Source organism: Oncorhynchus keta, chromosome 1 (genome assembly GCF_023373465.1).
Source record: "Oncorhynchus keta strain PuntledgeMale-10-30-2019 chromosome 1, Oket_V2, whole genome shotgun sequence".
NCBI lineage: Eukaryota > Metazoa > Chordata > Actinopteri > Salmoniformes > Salmonidae > Oncorhynchus > Oncorhynchus keta.
Genome location: NC_068421.1, coordinates 89,891,720 through 89,912,747, shown reverse-complemented (window position 1 = coordinate 89,912,747; position 21,028 = coordinate 89,891,720). Strand labels below are relative to the sequence as shown.

Below are 21,028 nucleotides of genomic sequence, written 5' to 3'. Positions count from 1 at the left end.
ACTAGCAACGCTAAGCCCAGAGTGGACAGACTCCTCACTGGCTCCCTCCACTCTCCCTCACTAGCAACGCTAAGCCCAGAGTGGACAGACTCCTCACTGGCTCCCTCCACTCTCCCTCACTAGCAACGCTAAGCCCAGAGTGGACAGACTCCTCACTGGCTCCCTCCACTCTCCCTCACTAGCAACGCTAAGCCCAGAGTAGACAGACTCCTCACTGGCTCCCTCCACTCTCCCTCACTAGCAACGCTAACACAGCCGCAGAAAGCAAACGGGGACAAAAACTGACTAACACTGATAGATGATAGAAAAGAAGAACTCATTTGCAGCAAGTGTGGCGAACCCTTCTTCTTAACTACAAGTAAGAGATGTGAAAAGTAATGACACATTTTTTTTAAATGTCCAGTTATCAGAGGCACCAAGTCTGGTGTAGGCCTAGGTAAGAGTGGACGAATGGGACAATGACATTTCGGGGACCGAGACCAGGAGTGAAATGGTACCAGGAGTATATGGAATCTACCAGAAATCAGAGCCCGGTGAGTGACTGGATGACATCATGCCATGAGGCAGATACAGTTGAGTTCAGAAAGTATTCAGACCCCTTGACTTTTTCCATATTTTCCTTACGTTACAGCCTTATTATAAAATGTATCCGTTTTGCCCCTCTCATCAATCTACACACAATACCCCATAATGACAAAGACATTTCACTGCACCGTTGGCAGTGATTACAGCCTTAAGTATTTTTGGGTATGACGTTACAAGACTCCTGCTCCAACCTCTCTGTGTATATAACAGTCTCCTGCTCCAACCTCTCTGTGTATGTAACAGTCTCCTGCTCCAACCTCTCTGTGTATATAACAGTCTCCTGCTCCAACCTCTCTGTGTATATAACAGTCTCCTGCTCCAACCTCTCTGTGTATGTAACAGTCTCCTGCTCCAACCTCTCTGTGTATATAACAGTCTCCTGCTCCAACCTCTCTGTGTATGTAACAGTCTCCTGCTCCAACCTCTCTGTGTATATAACAGTCTCCTGCTCCAACCTCTCTGTGTATATAACAGTCTCCTGCTCCAACCTCTCTGTGTATATAACAGTCTCCTGCTCCAACCTCTCTGTGTATATAACAGTCTCCTGCTCCAACCTCTCTGTGTATATAACAGTCTCCTGCTCCAACCTCTCTGTGTATATAACAGTCTCCTGCTCCAACCTCTCTGTGTATATAACAGTCTCCTGCTCCAACCTCTCCAACCTCTCTGTGTATATAACAGTCTCCTGCTCCAACCTCTCCAACCTCTCTGTGTATATAACAGTCTCCTGCTCCAACCTCTCTGTGTATATAACAGTCTCCTGCTCCAACCTCTCTGTGTATATAACAGTCTCCTGCTCCAACCTCTCTGTGTATATAACAGTCTCCTGCTCCAACCTCTCTGCGTAACAGTCTCTTGCTGTAACAGTCTCCTGCTCCAACCTCTCTGCGTATATAACAGTCTCCTGCTCCAACCTCTGTGTATGTAACAGTCTCCTGCTCCAACCTCTCTGTGTATATAACAGTCTCCTGCTCCAACCTCTCTGTGTATATAACAGTCTCCTGCTCCAACCTCTCTGTGTATAACAGTCTCCTGCTCCAACCTCTCTGTGTATATAACAGTCTCCTGCTCCAACCTCTCCAACCTCTCTGTGTATATAACAGTCTCCTGCTCCAACCTCTCTGTGTATATAACAGTCTCCTGCTCCAACCTCTCCAACCTCTCTGTGTATGTAACGCTCGTCTCAAGCTCTGTCAGGTTGGATGGGGAGCATCACTGCACAGCTATTTTCAGGTCTCTCCAGAGATGTTCGACCGGGTTCAAGTCCAGGCTCTGGCTGGGCAACTCAAGGACATTCAGAGACTTGTCCCGAAGCCACTCTTCCGTTGTATTGGCTGTGTGCTTAGGGTCGTTGTCCTGGAACGAGAACCTTCACCCCAGTCGGAGGTCCTGAGCGCTCTGGAGCAGGTTTTCATCAAGGATCTCTATACTTTGTTCTGTTCATCTTTGCCTCGATCCTGACTAGTCTCCCAGTCCCCTCCTCTGAACAACATCCCCACAGCATGATGCTGCCACCACTATGCACCACCATAGGGATGGTGTCAGGTTTCCTCCAGATGTTTCCTTCAGATATGACGCTTGGCATTCAGGCCAAAGAGTTCAATCTTGGTTCCATCAGACCCGAGAATTTTAGGTGCTTTTTGGGAAACTCATAGCAGGCTGTCATGTGCCTTTTACTGAGGAGTGGCTTCCGCCTGGCCACTCTACCATAAAGGCTTGATTGGTGGAGTGCTGCAGAGATGGGAGAACCTTCCAGAAGGACACCCATCTCCACAGTGGAACTCTGGAGCTCTGTCAGAGTGACCATCGGGTTCTTGGTCACCTCCCTGATCAAGGCCCTTCTCCCCCATTTACTCAGTTTGGCCGGGCTGCCAGCTCTAGGAAGAGTCTTGAACTTCAATTTAAGAATGATGGCGGCCACTGTGTTTTTGGGGACCTTCAATGCTGCAGAAATGTTTTGGTACCCTTCCCCAGATCTGTGCCTTGAAAAAATCCTGTCTCAGAGCTCTACAGACAATTCCTTCAAAATCATGGCTTGGTTTTTGCTCTGACATGCACTGTCATCAACTGTGGGACATATAGACAGGTGTGTGCCTTTCCAAATCATGTCCAATCAATTGAATTTATCACAGGTGAGACTCCAATCAAATTGTAGAAATATCAAGGATGATCAAGGATGATCAATGGAAACAGGATGCACCTGAGATCAATTTCGAGTCTCGTAGCAAAGGGTCTGAATACTTACATAAATAAGGTATATCTGTTTTGTTATTTTAATACATTTGCAAACATTAAAAAAACAACTTATTTTTGCATTGTCATTATGGGGTATTGTAGTGTAGTGTGATGTGGATTTTTTAAAACATTTATTAAATTTTAGAATAATTCTGTGGATGTGGAAAAAGGGAAGGGGTCTGAATAGTTTCTGATAGACCTGTAGACATGGAGTGACAGAACAGAACACACCTCGTCTAAACAGAGTACTTACGTGCCTGAACTCGGCAGAAAAAGATTTTCCTAGCACAAGGAGTATTTCTGTTAGGAGGGGAGAGTCCTACCAAGGCCAGGTTATTGACAGGGAGGAGGGGAGAGAGAGACAATCAATTCATTTCAACAAAGACGTTGCCATGAAAAGATATCCTTTAAAACGTAGCTTAAACTTTAACTAAACAAAGGTCTTACAGAGAAACATTACCCACTGCTTGAACAATTAAACAGGGACATTGCAATATCAACTATGAGAATATGTATTATTACCAAGCTGACAAGGGTGGTGACTGCAAATCCCTTTCAGACTCAGTACCTTGAAGGCTCCAGCATATATACAGCTAAAATAAAATATCAATGAATGGAAAGCAGCAACACAGAACAAACTGACTGTTTGATATCAGGCATGAACACACAATGACATGTCTTCCAAGCGGCTTAATAGTTGTGCCTAACTATTGTGATGCCACACGAAGTCTAATATCAGGGTGCTACCCCCCATTTTATCTCTCTCAATACAAAAAAAGTTCATTATTAAGGACAGAGGTAACACTTCCTGAGAATTCAAGATGAGATAACGGGAGGACAGGACACCTCTCAGAAGGAAGCGTCCTATGTCTCTTTCACAGATAGTTTGGTATGATTGACAGAGAGACCTACAGAGACAGGACAGGAATGCATAGCCGCTGTATGGTAGAAATCATAGAGATAGAATCCATAGAACAGGCCTCAACGATGTCACCTCTTGGTCGACCGAGAATTGTCTTGTTCTTTCAACCCATCAATTGGTTGACATTTTTAAAACAATGATTTTTCCATATATAGACACGCGTTTGAATAAAATCAACTATATGCACTGAGCTTGTCTGATGCTTTAAGCACACCGTTTGATCGTCGTAATTATGGTACAAAAATGACTCAAGAGGGAGCCCGAGATCTAGATAATCAGAAAGGAGAAAAAAATATATACATTTTAAAAACTGTTCCCGACCCAACCCTCCTCTTCACAGATTCAGCCATTATGCTCCTGAAGTAGCCAGGGGTCGGCAACCGTTTTCATGTGGAGTGCCAATTTACCTTACTATTTCTACCGATCTGCATGCCCGTTATGATTTTCATTTGCATATTTTAGTGGAACAGCTTAATTTAAATAATAACGTATTAATGTTCCATTGCCAACTAGGTAAAAAAAAATAGCCTACATAAAGCCAATAAATAAAAACATTGCAGGTCGAAAATATACAGATAAAAATAAAATATCCTCCAAATCACACTGGCTACACATGGAGGTTTGTTTGTCATGTACTTTTAATTGCATTAATCTTCCTACTCCGCCTGTCTGCAATGAACTTGCAACATTGTCAACGATCAACTGGGTCCAGCCCACAGCTCACACTAGCAAACTTGCAACATTGTATTAATTATTCTGGGCCCTCAGTTTTTGGTTTCCAGCACCAGTGAGCTCCTGACAGACACAGCTTTATTTGCGCAAAGGATAAGAAGAAATCAGGTATTTTATGACGTTTCCACTGGATCAGAGCATTACATTTTTCTCGCCGAAGCTCGGTGGTTATTGAAAGGGAGAGAGCTGGAAAGATGTTTCAGATACATTGAGGGAACTATTGTCATTCTCAATGGATGTAAAAACAGACTTTGTTTACTTGCTGTTTGAGGTGAATAAAAAAAATACTCAGAAGCTTCACAGCTCATTAGTGGCGGTGAGACAATCAGAAAGACTATCAGACAATTAATAAATTGACAAAACTCGTAAAATGTAATGAACCAAAAAACATGTTTCTTACAAATGTAGCATAGTGACCTCAAACAAAGTGTTCACACAGACAATGAAAATGGTAAACAATTGTAATAATGATATATTGAATGCATTAACAGAAATTAACGTAACCAAACAAACAGTGTAGATTAGAAATGATGGGAATGGACGGTAAACATACTGCTGGTGATATAAGTCATGGGGAAGTGATAGACGCTAACAATCAAAGAGAGATGTGCCTTGGCCATTTTAGTCACACTCTCCTTATTGAATCAACATTTCAAATTATACCCAAGACACATTATTCTTCACATACTGTAGGCTGTGGAATACTCTCACAGTCCAAAGCAGTAGCCATTTATCGAAAAACAAATACAATTTCACTTATTTTTTAATACTTTTTTGGGGGGAGGCACGCCAAGGCAAATACCTCGTTCTAGTGGAGTGGGCGCGTGCCTTACGTTGCCGAAGCCTGTCTTAGAGTGATGGACTGTACCATCCCCGTTCTAGTGGAGTGGGCCTTACATTGCCGAAGCCTGTCTTAGAGTGATGGACTGTACCATCCCCGTTCTAGTGGAGTGGGCCTTACGTTGCCGAAGCCTGTCTTAGTGATGGACTGTACCATCCCCGTTCTAGTGGAGTGGGCCTTACGTTGCCGAAGCCTGTCTTCGAGGATGGACTGTACCATCCCCGTTCTAGTGGGGTGGGCCTTACGTTGCCGAAGCCTGTCTTAGAGTGATGGACTGTACCATCCCCGTTCTAGTGGGGTGGGCCTTACGTTGCCGAAGCCTGTCTTAGTGATGGACTGTACCATCCCGTTCTAGTGGAGTGGGCCTTACGTTGCCGAAGCCTGTCTTAGAGTGATGGACTGTACCATCCCGTTCTAGTGGAGTGGGCCTTACATTGCCGAAGCCTGTCTTAGTGATGGACTGTACCATCCCCGTTCTAGTGGGGTGGGCCTTACGTTGCCGAAGCCTGTCTTAGTGATGGACTGTACCATCCCCGTTCTAGTGGGGTGGGCCTTACGTTGCCGAAGCCTGTCTTAGAGTGATGGACTGTACCATCCCGTTCTAGTGGAGTGGGCCTTACGTTGCCGAAGCCTGTCTTAGAGTGATGGACTGTACCATCCCTGTTCTAGTGGGGTGGGCCTTACATTGCCGAAGCCTGTCTTAGTGATGGACTGTACCATCCCTGTTCTAGTGGAGTGGGCCTTACATTGCCGAAGCCTGTCTTAGAGTGATGGACTGTACCATCCCCGTTCTAGTGGAGTGGGATTATTCCAAGCCTGTCAGTGATGGGAATCCCTGTTCAGTGGAGTGGGCCTTACGTTGCGAAGCCATAAAAAGTGAAATATACCATCCCTGTTCTAGTGAGTGGGCTTGATTAAAGCCTGTCTTAGTGATGGACTGTCAATCAACAGCCTGTCAGTGATGGACTGTACCATCCCGTTCTAGTGGACCAAACAATCCAGCCTGTCTTGAGTGATGGACTGTACCAGGCCTGGAGTGGACAGGCACTGTCTTAGAGTGATGGGAGGGTATCCATGAGTTTGCCAGTCACATTGCCATAAAAAATAAATTCCATAATACTTTCTATGGATTCGCTGTCAATCAACAGTCAATGAACCAAACAATCCACCAGTGACTAGACGGAGGACCAGGAGGGGGCAGAGGACCAGGAGGGGGCAGAGGACCAGGAGGGGGCGAGGACCAATTGGGAGGGTATCCATGAGTTTGCCAGTCACATTGCCAAGGTTAGAGGTTCCAAGGCCTTTCTATGGATTCCGTTTCTATGGTAGAACCACAGTATGAGTGTAGTAGACGGAGGACCAGGAGGGGGCAGAGGACCAGGAGGGGGCAGAGGACCAGGAGGGGGCAGAGGACCACGAGGGGGCAGAGGACCACGAGGGGGCAGAGGACCACGAGGGGGCAGAGGACCACGAGGGGGCAGAGGACCACGAGGGGGCAGAGGACCACGAGGGGGCAGAGGACCACGAGGGGGCAGAGGAGGGGCGTATGCTCCACATCATCTCATCTCAAAGACAGCCAGCAGTACTGAAGCCACACTACTGTGGTGTACATTAATTATACAGGAGGATCAGCATTTTCACACACACACACACACACACACACACACCACACACACACACACACACACACACACACACACACACACACACACACACACACTCTCTCAAGACTAAAACCTAAGCCTAAACACGCAAAGTGCAATGTATGGTGACTGGGCACACAGCCAGAAACATAGAGCATGGGAACAGTGAGCGGGTTGCCAGTTGCCACAGCAAGCCTATAGGAACAGTGAGCAGCAGTCTGGCTTTATATCACATCCGTTCTAGTGGATTGCCAGATTTGGGCAAAATATAAACAGGGCTTTTACCAAACAAGGTGCAAATAAGTACTCTTCACAGTGCTATAAAGTTTGCTTACCTCTATGCTGGACGTAAGGCTGCTGGGCAGGGTGTCAGAGGTGACAGCTGTAGAGGGGGAGGGAAGGCTGGAGAAGTCCCACAGGGTGACAGGGGGAGCTGGGGGCTCTGCAGGCTTGACTGGCTCTACAGATGTCTGGCCTTCCTGTAAGGTCACTTCATAAAACTCCTGGATATCTGGAGGAGTAGGGAGGAGAATGAGGAAATGGAGAGTGGGGAATCTGTTAGCACTGGATTTTGTGTTTCTTGGAAAAACACAAATCAGAATATTTTCAAATGGCATATTATGTCTCTGGCTTCAGCATTTACATACACTAAGGTTGGAGACATTAAAACTTGTTTTTCACACCACTCAAACAAACTATAGTTTTGGCAAGTCGGTTAGGACATCTACTTTGTGCATTCCAACAATTATTTCACTGTATCACAATTCCAGTGAGTCAGAAGTTTACATACACTAATTTGACTGTGCCTTTATAAAGCTTAGAAAATTCCAGAAAATGGCAATCAAAAGTGCAAATCAATCCCAGAACAACAGCAAAGGACCTTGTGAAGATGCTGGAGGAAACAGGTACAAAAGTATCTGTATCCACAGTCCTATATCAACATAATCTGACGGGCCGCTCAGCCAGGAAGAAGCCCCAGATCCAAAACCACCATAGAAAAGCCAGACTACGGTTTGGAACTGCACATGGGGACAAAGATCGTACTTTTGGGAGAAATATCCTCTGGTCTGATGAAACAAAAATAGAACTGTTTGGCCATAATGACCACCGTTATGTTTGGAGGAAAAAGGGGGAGGTTTGCAAACCGAAGAACACCATTCCAACCGTTAAGCACGGGGGTGGCAGCATCATGTTGTGGGGGTGTTTTGCTGTAGGAGGGACTGGTGCACTTCACAAAATAGATGGCGTCATGAGGAAACATAATTATGAGGATATATTGAAGCAACTTCTCAGGACATCAGTCAGGAAGTTAAAAGCTTCCAAATACACTTCCAAAGTAGAGGCAAAATGGCATAAGGACGACAAAGTCAAGGTATTGGAGTGGCCATCAGAAAGCACTGACCTCAATCCTATAGAAAATTTGTGGGCAGAACTGAAAAAGCATGTGTGAGCAAAGAGGCCTACAAACCTGACTCAGTTCCACCAGCTCTGTCAGGAGGTGTATTGTGGGAAGCTTGTGGAAGGCTACCCGAAATGTTTGACTCAAAGTTAAACCATTTAAAAAGGTAATGCTACCAAATACTAATTGAGTGTATTTAAGTAAGCTTCTGACCTACTGGGAATGTGATGAAAGAAATAAAAAGGTGAAATAATCATTCTCTCTGCTATTATTCTGACATTTCACGTTCTTAAAATAAAGTGGTGACCTAAGACAGGGAATTTTTACTGGGATTAAATGTCAGGTATTGTGAAAAACTTAGTTTAAAATGTATTTGGCTAAGGTGTATGTAAACTTCTGACTTACACTTACTTACAGTTGGTCTCAGCATGTTAGCAAGTGTACAGTTGAAGTCTACATACACACATTTAAACTAATTTTTTCACAATTCCTGACTTTTTGCACCTAAGTACGTTCATCTCTCGGAGACAGAACGAGCTGTATGACGACTGCGTGGTCTCATGGTGTTTATACTTGCGTACGGTTGTACAGATGAACGTGATACCTTCAGGCTTTTGGAAATTGCTCCCAAGGATGAACCAGACTTCATCCTGCAATATTTTTTCCTGAGGTCTTAGCTGATTTCTTTTGATTTTCCCATGATGTCAAGCAAAGAGGCACTGAGGTTGAAGGTAGGCCTTGAAATACATCCACAGGTACACCTCCAATTGACTCAAATGATGTCAATTAGCCTATCAGAAGCTTCTAAAGCCATGACATCATTTTTGGGGAATTTTTCAAGCTGTTTAAAAGGCGCAGTCAACTTTCTGACCCACTGGAATTGTGATACAGCGAATTATAAGTGAAATAATCTGTCTGTCATAATAATAATTAACCATTTGTAGTAGTACCCCCCCCCACACACACACACACACACACACACACACACACACACACACACGTACAGTGCCTCGCGAAAGTATTCGGCCCCCTTGAACTTTGCGACCTTTTGCCACATTTCAGGCTTCAAACAAAGATATAAAACTGTATTTTTTTTGTGAAGAATCAACAACAAGTGGGACACAATCATGAAGTGGAACGACATTTATTGGATATTTCAAACTTTTTTAACAAATCAAAAACTGAAAAATTGGGCGTGCAATGTGGCAAAAGGTCGCAAAGTTCAAGGGGGACGAATACTTTCGCATGGCACTGTACGTATAGAGTAACAGTCCTAGTCAGGCATATGATGTATCTGAGCTATGTACAGTAGCATGTTACATGAGTAAGGGCCGATGACACTAGTTCAGGTGACTCCGGGATGCTGGCCTTCTAGGCAGAGTTGCAAAGAAAAAGCCATATCTCAGACTGGCCAATAAAAAGAAAAGATTAAGATGGGCAAAAGAACACAGACACTGGACAGAGGAACTCTACCTAGAAGACCAGCATCCCGGAGTCACCTCTTCACTGTTGACATTGAGACTGGTGTTTTGTGGGTACTGTTTAATGAAGCTGCCAGTTGAGGACTTGTGAGGCCTCTGTTTCTCAAACTGGACACACTAATGCACTTGTCCTGTTGCTCAGTTGTGCACCGGAGCCTCCCACTCTTTCTATTCTGGTTAGAGCCAGTTTGCGCTGTTCTGTGAAAGGAGTAGTACACAGCATTGTACGAGATCTTCAGTTTCTTGGCAATTTCTCGCATGGAATAACCATTTCTCAGAACAAGAATAGACTGATGAGTTTCAGAAGAAAGTACTTCGTTTCTGGCCATTTTGAGCCTGTAAATCAAACGCACAAATGCTGACGCTCCAGATACTCAACTAGTCTAAAGAAGGCCAGTTTTATTGCTTCTTTAATCAGCACCACAGTTTTCAGCTGTGCTAACATAATTGCAAAAGGGATTTCTAATAATCAATTAGCCTTTTAAAATGATAAACTTGGATTAGCTAACACAACGCGCCATTGGAACATAGGACTTGCTGATAATGGGCCTCTGTACGCCTATGTAGATATTCCATTAAAAAAATATATATATTTTTTTTGTTTTAATCAGCCGTTTCCAGCTACAATAGTAATTTACAACATTAACAATGCCTACACTGTATTTCTGATCTATTTTATGTTATTCAATGAACAAAAAAAGTGCTTTTCTTAAAAATTAAAAATAACATTTTAAGTGACCCCTAACTTTTGAACGATAGTGTACATTTTATATTTGAGATTCTTCTGCCTTGATGACAGCTTTACTCTTGGCATTCTCTCAAACATATTCATGAGGTAGTCACCTGGAAAGCATTTCAATTAACAGGTGTGCCTTGTTAAAAGTTCATTTGTGGAATTTCTGTCCTTCTTAATGCATGAGCCAATCAGTTGTGTTGTAACAAGGTAGGGGTGGTATACAGAAGACAGGGCTTAAGGGCACTGTACTGCAGCGCCAACTGTGCCACCAGAGACCCTGGGTTCGAACACAACTGCATTTTATTGATAGCAATTTGAATGCACAGAAATAAAGTGACGCGATCCTGAGGCCCATTGTGAGGCCCATTTTTTGTTAAAGCAGATACACATCTGTTTCTCAAATGATTGCCTCGCCTGGTTTACCAACTACTTCTCTGATAGAGTATACACCATTCTGTATACTTCTGGCCCCTCCTTGGACACTGTTAACTAACCTCCAGACGAGCTTCAATGCCATACAACTCTCCTTCCGTGGCCTCCAACTGCTCTTAAACGCAAGTAAAACTAAATGCATGCTTTTCAGTCGATCGCTGCCCGCACCTGCTCGCCCGTCCAGCATCACTACTCTGGACGGCTCTGACTTAGAATACGTGGACAACTACAAATACCTGGGTGTCTGGTTAGACTGTAAACTCTCCTTCCAGACTCACATTAAGCATCTCCAATCCAAAATTAAATCTAGAATTGGCTTCCTATATCGCAACAAAGCATCCTTCACTCGTGCAGCCAAACATACCCTCGTAAAACTGACCATCCTACCGATCCTCGAATTCGGTGATGTCATCTATAAAATAGCCTCCAACACTCTACTCAACAAACTGGATGCAAGTCTATCACAGTGCCATCCGTTTTGTCACCAAAGACCCATACACTACCTACCATTGTGACCTGTACGCTCTCGTTGGTTGGCCCTCGCTTCATACTCGTCGCCAAACCCACTGGCTACAGGTTATCTACAAGTCTCTGCTAGGTAAAGCCCCACCTTATCTCAGCTCACTGGTCACCATAGCAGCACCCACTCGTAGCATGCGCTCCAGCAGGTATATCTCACTGGTCACCCCCAAAGCCAATTCCTCCTTTGGTCGTCTTTCCTTCCAGTTCTCTGCTGCCCATGACTGGAACGAATTGCAAAAATCACTGAAGCTGGAGACTCACATCTCCCTCACTAGCTTTAAGCACCAGCTGTCAGAGCAGTTCACAGATCACTGCACCTGTACTTAGATGGGCTGTTTACAGATGGGCTATCTACCTACCTCATCCCCATACTGGTATTTATTTATTTTGCTCCTTTGCACCCCAGTATCTCTACTTGCACATTCATCTTCTGCCGATCTACCATTCCAGTGTTTAATTGCTATATTGTAATTACTTCGCCACCATGGCCTATTTATTTCCTTAACTTACCTCATTTGCACTCACTGTATATAGACTTTTTGTTTTCTTTTGTTCTACTGTGTTATTGACTATGTTTTGTTTATTCCATGTGTAACTCTGTGTTCTTGTATGTGTCGAATTGCTACGATTTATCTTGGCCAGGTCGCAGTTGCAAATGAGAACTTGTTCTCAACTAGCCTACCTGGATAAATAAAGGTGAAATAAAAATACATTTTTAAAACATCTGTATTCCCAGTCATGTGAAATCCATAGATTAGGGCCTAATGAATTTATTTAAATTGACTTATTTCCTCATATGAACTGTAACTCAGTAAAATCTTAGAAATTCTTGCATTTTGAGTCAATTCTCTATTCGATTTTACATGTACGTGTTAGCATTGCTAACCTTCGGATTACAGAGTATCAGTGGGGTTTGAATACAGCGCCCCTTGTGTTCAGTGCCGGTACTACCAAATATCCCAATATGGCACACGGTCAGTATGAAGGTACACCAGTCTGGATACCGCATAAGCTTACTGAGTTCTCATAAATTGTTATGCAAAAGAGCAATTGTCCATGAAATATGGTTCAAATGTTGATTTCTTACATTGTGAAAATAATGACACATGACAATGGCCCCAAATGATCAGAGAGGGGCGGCAGGTAACCTAGTGGTTAGAGCGTTGGACTAGTAACCAAAAGGTTGCAAGATAAAATCCCAGAGCTGGCAAGGTAAAAATCTGTCGTTCTGCCCCTGAACAAGGCAATTTTTTAATTATTATTTTTTTTATTTTAACTTTATTTTACTAGGCAAGTCAGTTAAGAACAAATTCTTATTTTCAATAACGGCCTAGGAACAGTGGGTTAACTGCCTGTTCAGGGGCAGAATGACAGATTTGTACTTTGTCAGCTTGGGGAGTTAACACACTGTTCCTAGGCCGTCATCGAAAATAAGAATTTGTTCTTAACTGACTTGCCTAGTTAAAGGTTAAATAATATATATATATTTTTTTTTTAACAAAAATATGCATAACATTATTTTTCCCCCCCATCCTATTTATTGAATATTGGTTATCAATGTAGGTTCATATCTAGTTCAAACATAGATTTTATTCTTTATGGTTTCCATTCTGTGATTGAACTATAGATCTTATCTGGATCTGATCCTTCACTGAAACAAACTAAGTGACAACTAGCTCTCACATAGTGTGCACACTACCCATTTCAGCCTTTCACTAGGGAGCTTGGCTTGGCTATGTTTGGCCTTTCACTAGGGAGCTTAGCTTGGCCTTTCACTAGGGAGCTTAGCTTGGCCTTTCACTAGGGAGCTTAGCTTGGCTTTTCACTAGGGAGCTTAGCTTTTCACTAGGAGAGCTTGGCTATGTTTGGCCTTTCACTAGGGAGCTTAGCTTGGCCTTTCACTAGGGAGCTTAGCTTGGCCTTTCACTAGGGAGCACTGGCCTTTCACTAGGGAGCTTAGCTTTTTAGGGAGGCCTTTTTCACTAGGGAGCTTAGCTTGGCTTTTCACTAGGGAGAGCTTGGCTTTTCACTAGGGAGCTTAGCTTGGCCTTTCACTAGGGAGCTTAGCTTGGCCTTTCACTAGGGAGCTTAGCTTGGCCTTTTCACTAGGGAGCTTAGCTTGGCCTTTCACTAGGGAGCTTAGCTTGGCTTTTCACTAGGGAGCTTAGCTTGGCTTTTCACTAGGGAGCTTAGCTTGGCTATGTTTGGCTTTTCACTAGGGAGCTTAGCTTGGCTATGTTTGGCCTTTCACTAGGGAGCTTAGCTTGGCTATGTTTGGCCTTTCACTAGGGAGCTTAGCTTGGCTATGTTTGGCCTTTCACTAGGGAGCTTAGCTTGGCTATGTTTGGCCTTTCACTAGGGAGCTTAGCTTGGCTATGTTTGGCCTTTCACTAGGGAGCTTAGCTTGGCTATGTTTGGCCTTTCACTAGGGAGCTTAGCTTGGCTATGTTTGGCCTTTCACTAGGGAGCTTAGCGTGGCTATGTTTGGCCTTTCACTAGGGAGCTTAGCGTGTCTAGCCTTTCACTAGGGAGCTTAGGCTATGTTTGGCCTTTCACTAGGGAGCTTAGCTTGGCTATGTTTGGCCTTTCACTAGGGAGCTTAGCTTGGCTATGTTTGGCCTTTCACTAGGAGCTTAGCTTGGCTATGTTTGGCTTTCACTAGGGAGCTTAGCTTGGCTTTTCACTAGGGAGCTTAGCTTGGCTATGTTTGGCCTTTCACTAGGGAGCTTAGCTTGGCTATGTTTGGCCTTTCACTAGGGAGCTTAGCTTGGCTATGTTTGGCCTTTCACTAGGGAGCTTAGCGTGGCTATGTTTGGCCTTTCACTAGGGAGCTTAGCGTGGCTATGTTTGGCCTTTCACTAGGGAGCTTAGCGTGTCTATGTTTGGCCTTTCACTAGGGAGCTTAGCTTGGCTATGTTTGGCCTTTCACTAGGGAGCTTAGCTTGGCCTTTCACTAGGGAGCTTAGCTTGGCTAACTGCTCGGTAAACACGGTACATGTGTCAGTTTTACAGACGTGCAAACAGGACTGGTAGGGATTCAGAACCGAATCACCAGCGACTACACTAGCGTATGGTACTGGGTTGGTGTAACTGATTGATGATTATACAGAAGTTCTGTGTTGCCATGCCAATGTAGAGGAAGTCACTGTGAGGTCAGGCTACAGAACTTCACACGACTTGAACAGGAGAAGAAGAGAAAAATAACATCCTCATGCTGACTAAGCTAAAAATATCTCGTAAAAAGGAAAAGAAGAAGCAGATCTCGATTAAAAAGGAACACGTTTTCCTCATTATCTTGCATTTTGTGGGAACTAAATACAAACAGGCCTATCAGAAACAGTTTTTAGTCAAGTCTGCAGATGTTGGCTACAAACGTTTTGAGAATACAAACAAATGTCATGGTGGAGCATTCAATGCCGACATGGATGATCGTTTACCTGAATTTGTAGTGTACATCAACACCATCATCACAGAAACCCTAGACCCACTCCAATTCACATACCGCCCCAATAGATGACAATCTCTATTGCACTCCATAATGCCCTTTCCCACTTGGACAAAAAGGAACACCTATGTGAGAATGCTGTTCATTGACTACAGCTCAGCATTCAACACCATAGTGAAGAGCTTTGAGTGCACTAAGCTAAGGACCCTGGGACTAAACATCTCCCTCTGCAACTGGATCCTAAGCTTCCTGACGGGCCGCCCCCAGGTGGTAAGCGTGGGTAACAACACATCTGGCAACCTCATCCTCAACACATGGGCCCTCGGGGTGCGTGCTTAGTCCCCTCCTGTACTCCCTGTTCACCCCCGACTGAGTGGCCAAGCATGACTCCGACACTATCATTACGTCTGCAGACAACAACTGTGGTAGGCCTGGTCCCCGACAACAATGAGACCACCTATAGGGAGGAGGTCAGAGACCTGGCATTGTGGTGCCAAGACAACAACCTCTCCATCAACGTGATCAAGACAAAGGAGATGTTCGTGGACAACAGGAAAAGGAGGACCAAGCACACCCCCATTCTCATTGACTGGGCTGTAGTGGAGCAGGTTGAGAGCCTGAAGTTCCTTGGTGTCCACATCAACAAACTATCATGGTTCAAACACACCAAGACATTTGTGAAGAGGGCACGACAATGCCTATTCCCCCTCAGGTGACTGAAAAGATTTGGCATGGGTCCTCAGATCCTCAAAATGTAATACAGCTACACCATCAAGAGTATGGCTGCATCACCGCCTGGTATGGCAAATGCAAGGTGCTACAGAGGGTAGTGCGTACAGCCCAGAACATCACTGGGGCTACGTTCTGGATGGCAGGATGCCTCTATACCAGGCGGTGTCAGAGGAAGGCCCTAAAAATTGCCAAAGACTCCAGCCCCCATTGTCATAGACTGTTCTCTCTACTTCTGCACGGCAAGCGGTACCGGAGTGCAAGTCTAGGTCCAAAAGGCTTCTTAAACCTCTTAAGGATCTCTACAGATCGGTGTCCCACCCTCGGGACGGTTGAGCTAATGTGATTAGCATGAGGCTGTATGTAACAAGAACATTTCCCAGGACATAGACATGTCGGATGTTGGCAGAAAGCTTAAATTCCTGTTAATCTAACAGCACTGTCCAATATACAGTAGTTATTACAGTGAAATAATATCATGCTATTGTTTGAGGAGAGTGCACAGTTATGAACTTGAAAAGTTATTAATAAACCAATTAGGCACATTTGGGCAGTCTTGATACAACATTTTGAACAGACTTGCAATGGTTCATTGGATCAGTCTAAAACATTGCACATACACTGCTGCCATCTAGTGGCCAAAATCTAAATTGCACCTGGGCTGGAATAATACATTAGGGTCTTTCTCTTGCATTTCAAAGATGATGGTACAAAACAAATACAAAGAAAACAGTTGGATTTTTCTTTGTATTCTCTTTTACCAGATCTAATGTGTTATATTCTCCTACATTCATTTCCACAAACGTCAAAGTGTTTCCTTTCAAATGATATCAAGAACATGCATATCCTTGCTTCAGGTCCTGAGCTACAGGCAGTTAGATTTGGGCATGTCATTTTAGGCGAAAATTGGGGGAAAAGGGGGTGGATCCTTTAGAGGCTTTTAACAGCTTCTACCCCCAAGCCATAAGACTGATGAACAGCTAATCAAATGGCCACCAGACTATTTCATTGACCCCAGCTCCCATTCTTCTTTTTCATTTACACTGCTGCTACTTGCTGTTTATTATCTATGAATAGTCACTTTCCCCCGACCTACATGTACATATTACCTCAATTACCTGTTTATTATCTATGCATAGTCACTTTCCCCCTGCCTACATGTACATATTACCTTAATTACCTGTTTATTATCTATGCATAGTCACTTTCCCCTGCCTACATGTACATATTACCTCAATTACCTGTTTATTATTATGCATAGTCACTTTACCCCTGCCTACATGTACATATTACCTCAATTACCTGTTTATTATCTATGCATAGTCACTTTCCCCCTGCCTACATGTACATATTACCTTAATTACGTGTTTATTATCTATGCATAGTCACTTTCCCCCTGCCTACATGTACATATTACCTCAATTACGTGTTTATTATCTATGCATAGTCACTTTCCCCCTGCCTACATGTACATATTACCTCAATTACCTGTTTATTAACTATGCATAGTCACTTTACACCTAGCTACATGTACATATTACCTCAATTACCTCGACTAACCTGTACCCCCACACTGACTCGGTACCAGTACCCCCTGTATATAGCCTCAATATTGTTACTTTTTATTATTTCTTTACTTTATTTAGTAAATATTTTCTTGTTGGTTAAGGGCTTGTAAGTAAGAAGGTCTACTACACCTGTTTATTCGGCACATGTGACAAATACAATTTGATATTAGTTAGGCATGGCATGAGTTAGGCATGGTTCTGCAGAGGGCACAGCTGCCCTGCCTTGTCCTTCCTCCGGTCACTACGATGCCAAAATGGAGGGTTGTTTGCAGGGCCTGGCAGAGCCTAGACCAGGTAAATGGAGGGTTGTTTGCAGGGCATGGCAGAGCCAAGACCAGGTAAGGTTGTGAGGCTCTGATACACAACACTTAAAAGGGAGAGCCCAAGATTATTACGCTCCGTCTCAGGTTACAACCTGCCACAGGAAGGAAATACACTGGAGGGAACCGCCATGGTAAACCACTTACCTTACATCATATGTGAGAGAAAGTACAGCACTACAGCTTAGAACTAGTGTATTCCTCAGTCAGTCTATCTTTTAAATATGTAGTCCTTCACAGGGTTAAAGTAAGTCAAGGTCCCTGACCTCTCACCTCTAACCCATGAGCACCAGGTCAAGGCCTGTTGACTCTGACCTGCTAAGAGGGGACTGACCTGTGAAGGCAGGTCAGCAAGTTATCATACCATTACCAGATACCTGAGCTTGGAGGCCAGAGAAGAGTGTGTGGGTGGTAGAAGAAAAGTGCACTGGGTGGTAGTAGAAAAGCACACACACACACACACACACACACACACACACACACACACACACACACACACCACAGGATACGGCTACTTATCGCAGGCCCAACATAGCATGTCCCTTTACAACTTAGAGGATGCCTGGTTATTCTTTAAAAGTGCCTTCCTCACCATCTTAAATAAGCATGCCCCATTCAAAAAAAATTAGAACTAAAAACAGCCCTTGGTTCACTCCTGACTCCTGACTGCCCTTGACCAGCACAAAAACATCCTGTGGCGTTCTGCATTAGCATCGAATAACCCCCGTGATATGCAACTTTTCAGGGAAGTTAGGAACAAATATACACAGTCAGTTAAGAAAGCAAAGGCTAGCTTTTTAAAACAGAAATTCTCATCCTGTAGCACAAACTGCAAAAAGTTGAGCCACTGAGGTCCATGGAGAATAATAGCACCTCCTCCCAGCTGCCCACTGCACTGAGGCTAGGTAACAGGGTCACCACGATAAATCTACGATAATCGAGAATTTAAATAAGCATTTTTCTACGGCTGGCCATGCTTTCCACCTGGCTACCCCTACCCCGGCCAACAGCTCTGCACCCCCCCCCCCCATAGCAACTTCCCAAATACTTATTTTCCACCATAATTTGCAAATAAATTCATAAAAAATCCTACAATGTGATTTTCTGGATTTTTTTTTCTCATTTTGTCTGTCATAGTTGAAGTGTACCGATGATGAAAATTACAGGCCTCTCATCTTTTTAAGTGGGAGAACTTGCACAATTGGTGGCTGACTAAATACTTTTTTGCCCCACTGTATGTGGACAACTACAAATACCTAGGTGTCTGGTTGTACTGTAAACTCTCCTTCCAGACTCATATTAAGCATCTCCAATCCAAAATTAAATCTAGAATCGGCTTCCTATTTCGCAACAAAGCCTCTTTCACATATGCTGCCAAACATACCCTCGTAAAACTGAATATCCTACCGATCCTCGACTTCGACAAGGTCATTTACTAAATAGCCTCCAACACTCTACTCAGCAAACTGGATATAGTCTATCACAGTGCCATCCGTTGTCACAAGGCCCAATATGGCTCGGTATGGTGACCAGTGAGCTCAGATAAGGGGGGACTTTACCTAGCAGAGACTTATAGATGACCTGGAGCCAGTGGGTTTGGCGACAAATGAGAAGCGAGGGTCAGCCAGCGAGAGCATACAGGTCGCAGTGGTGGGTATCTGAGGTCACTACCCACCACTGCGACCTGTACTCTCTCGCTGGCTGGCCCTCGCTTCATATTTGTCGCCAAACCCACTGGCTCCATGTTATCTATAAGTCTTTGCTAGGTACAACCCTGCCTTATCTGAGCTCACAGGTCACCATAGCAACACCCACCCGCAGTACGCACTCCAGCAGGTATATTTCACTGGTCATCCCCAAAGCCAACTCCTCCTTTGGCCGCCTTTCCTTCCAGTCCTCTGCTGCCAGTGACTGGAACGAATTGCAAAAATCACTGATGCTGGAGACTTAGATCTCCCTCTCTAAATTTAAGCATCAGCTGTCAGAGCAGCTTACCGATCACTGCACCCTTACACAGCCCATCTGTAAATAGCACACCCAACTACCTCATCCCCATATTGTTATTTATCTTCTTGCTCTTTCGCACCCCAGTATCTCTACTTGCACATCATCTGCACACCTATCACTCCAGTGTTAATGCTAAATTGTAATTATTTCGACACTATGGCCTATTTATTTCCTTGCCTCCCTAATCGGCAGCGTAGCCTAGTGGTTAGAGCGTTGGACTAGGAACCGGAAGGTTGCGAGTTCAAACCCCAGAGCTGACAAGGTACAAATCTGTCATTCTGCTCCTGAACAGGCAGTTAACCCACTGTTCCCAGGCCGTCATTGAAAATAAGAATGTGTTCTTAACTGACTTGCCTGGTTAAATAAAGGTTAAAAAAATATATATATATATTTAAAAATCCTACTACATTTACACACACTATATATAGATTTTTTTCTATTGTGTTATTTACTGTACGTTTGTTTATGTCGCACTGCTATGCTTTATCTTGGCCAGGTCGCAGTTGTAAAGGAGAACTTGTTCTCAACTAGCCTACCTGGTTAAATAAAGGTGTTCTCAACTGGCCTACCTGGTTAAATAAAGGTGTTCTCAACTGGCCTACCTGGTTAAATAAAGGTGTTCTCAACTGGCCTACCTGGTTAAATAAAGGTGTTCTCAACTAGCCTACCTGGTTAAATAAAGGTGTTCTCAACTAGCTTACCTGGTTAAATAAAGGTGTTCTCAACTAGCCTACCTGGTTAAATAAAGGTGTTCTCAACTAGCCTACCTGGTTAAATAAAGGTGTTCTCAACTGGCCTACCTGGTTAAATAAAGGTGTTCTCAACTAGCCTGCCTGGTTAAATAAAGGTGTTCTCAACTAGCCTGCCTGGTTAAAAAGGTGTTCTCAACTAGCCTGCCTGGTTAAATAAAGATGTTCTCAACTAGCCTGCCTGGTTAAATAAAGATGTTCTCAACTAGCCTACCTGGTTAAATAAAGGTGTTCTCAACTGGCCTACCTGGTTAAATAAAGGTGTTCTCAACTGGCCTACCTGGTTAAATAAAGGTGTTCTCAACTGGCCTACCTGGTTAAATAAAGGTGTTCTCAACTGGCCTACCTGGTTAAATAAAGGTGTTCTCAACTAGCCTACCTGGTTAAATAAAGGTGTTCTCAACTAGCCTACCTGGTTAAATAAAGGTGTTCTCAACTAGCCTACCTGGTTAAATAAAGGTGTTCTCAACTAGCCTACCTGGTTAAATAAAGGTGTTCTCAACTGGCCTACCTGGTTAAATAAAGGTGTTCTCAACTGGCCTACCTGGTTAAATAAAGGTGTTCTCAACTGGCCTACCTGGTTAAATAAAGGTGTTCTCAACTAGCCTACCTGGTTAAATAAAGGTGTTCTCAACTAGCCTACCTGGTTAAATAAAGGTGTTCTCAACTAGCCTACCTGGTT

The 21,028-nt window shown here is 43.9% G+C and overlaps 1 protein-coding gene across 14 annotated transcripts in view; it reads right to left on the bottom strand.

Moving 5' to 3' along the window:
• LOC118396031 (disks large homolog 1-like) overlaps nucleotides 1-21,028 on the bottom strand; it is a 356,822-nt gene that overhangs the window by 329,425 nt on the left and 6,369 nt on the right. For all 14 annotated transcript variants that reach the window (XR_008065634.1, XR_008065635.1, XR_008065654.1 and 11 more), the window contains exon 3: nucleotides 7,294-7,469. Coding sequence is in view for 2 of the 14 variants with exons in the window: in XM_052464722.1 (XP_052320682.1) it covers nucleotides 7,294-7,469 (176 nt within the window). In the remaining 12 variants the exon portion in view is untranslated. The remainder of the gene's footprint in view (nucleotides 1-7,293; nucleotides 7,470-21,028) is intronic.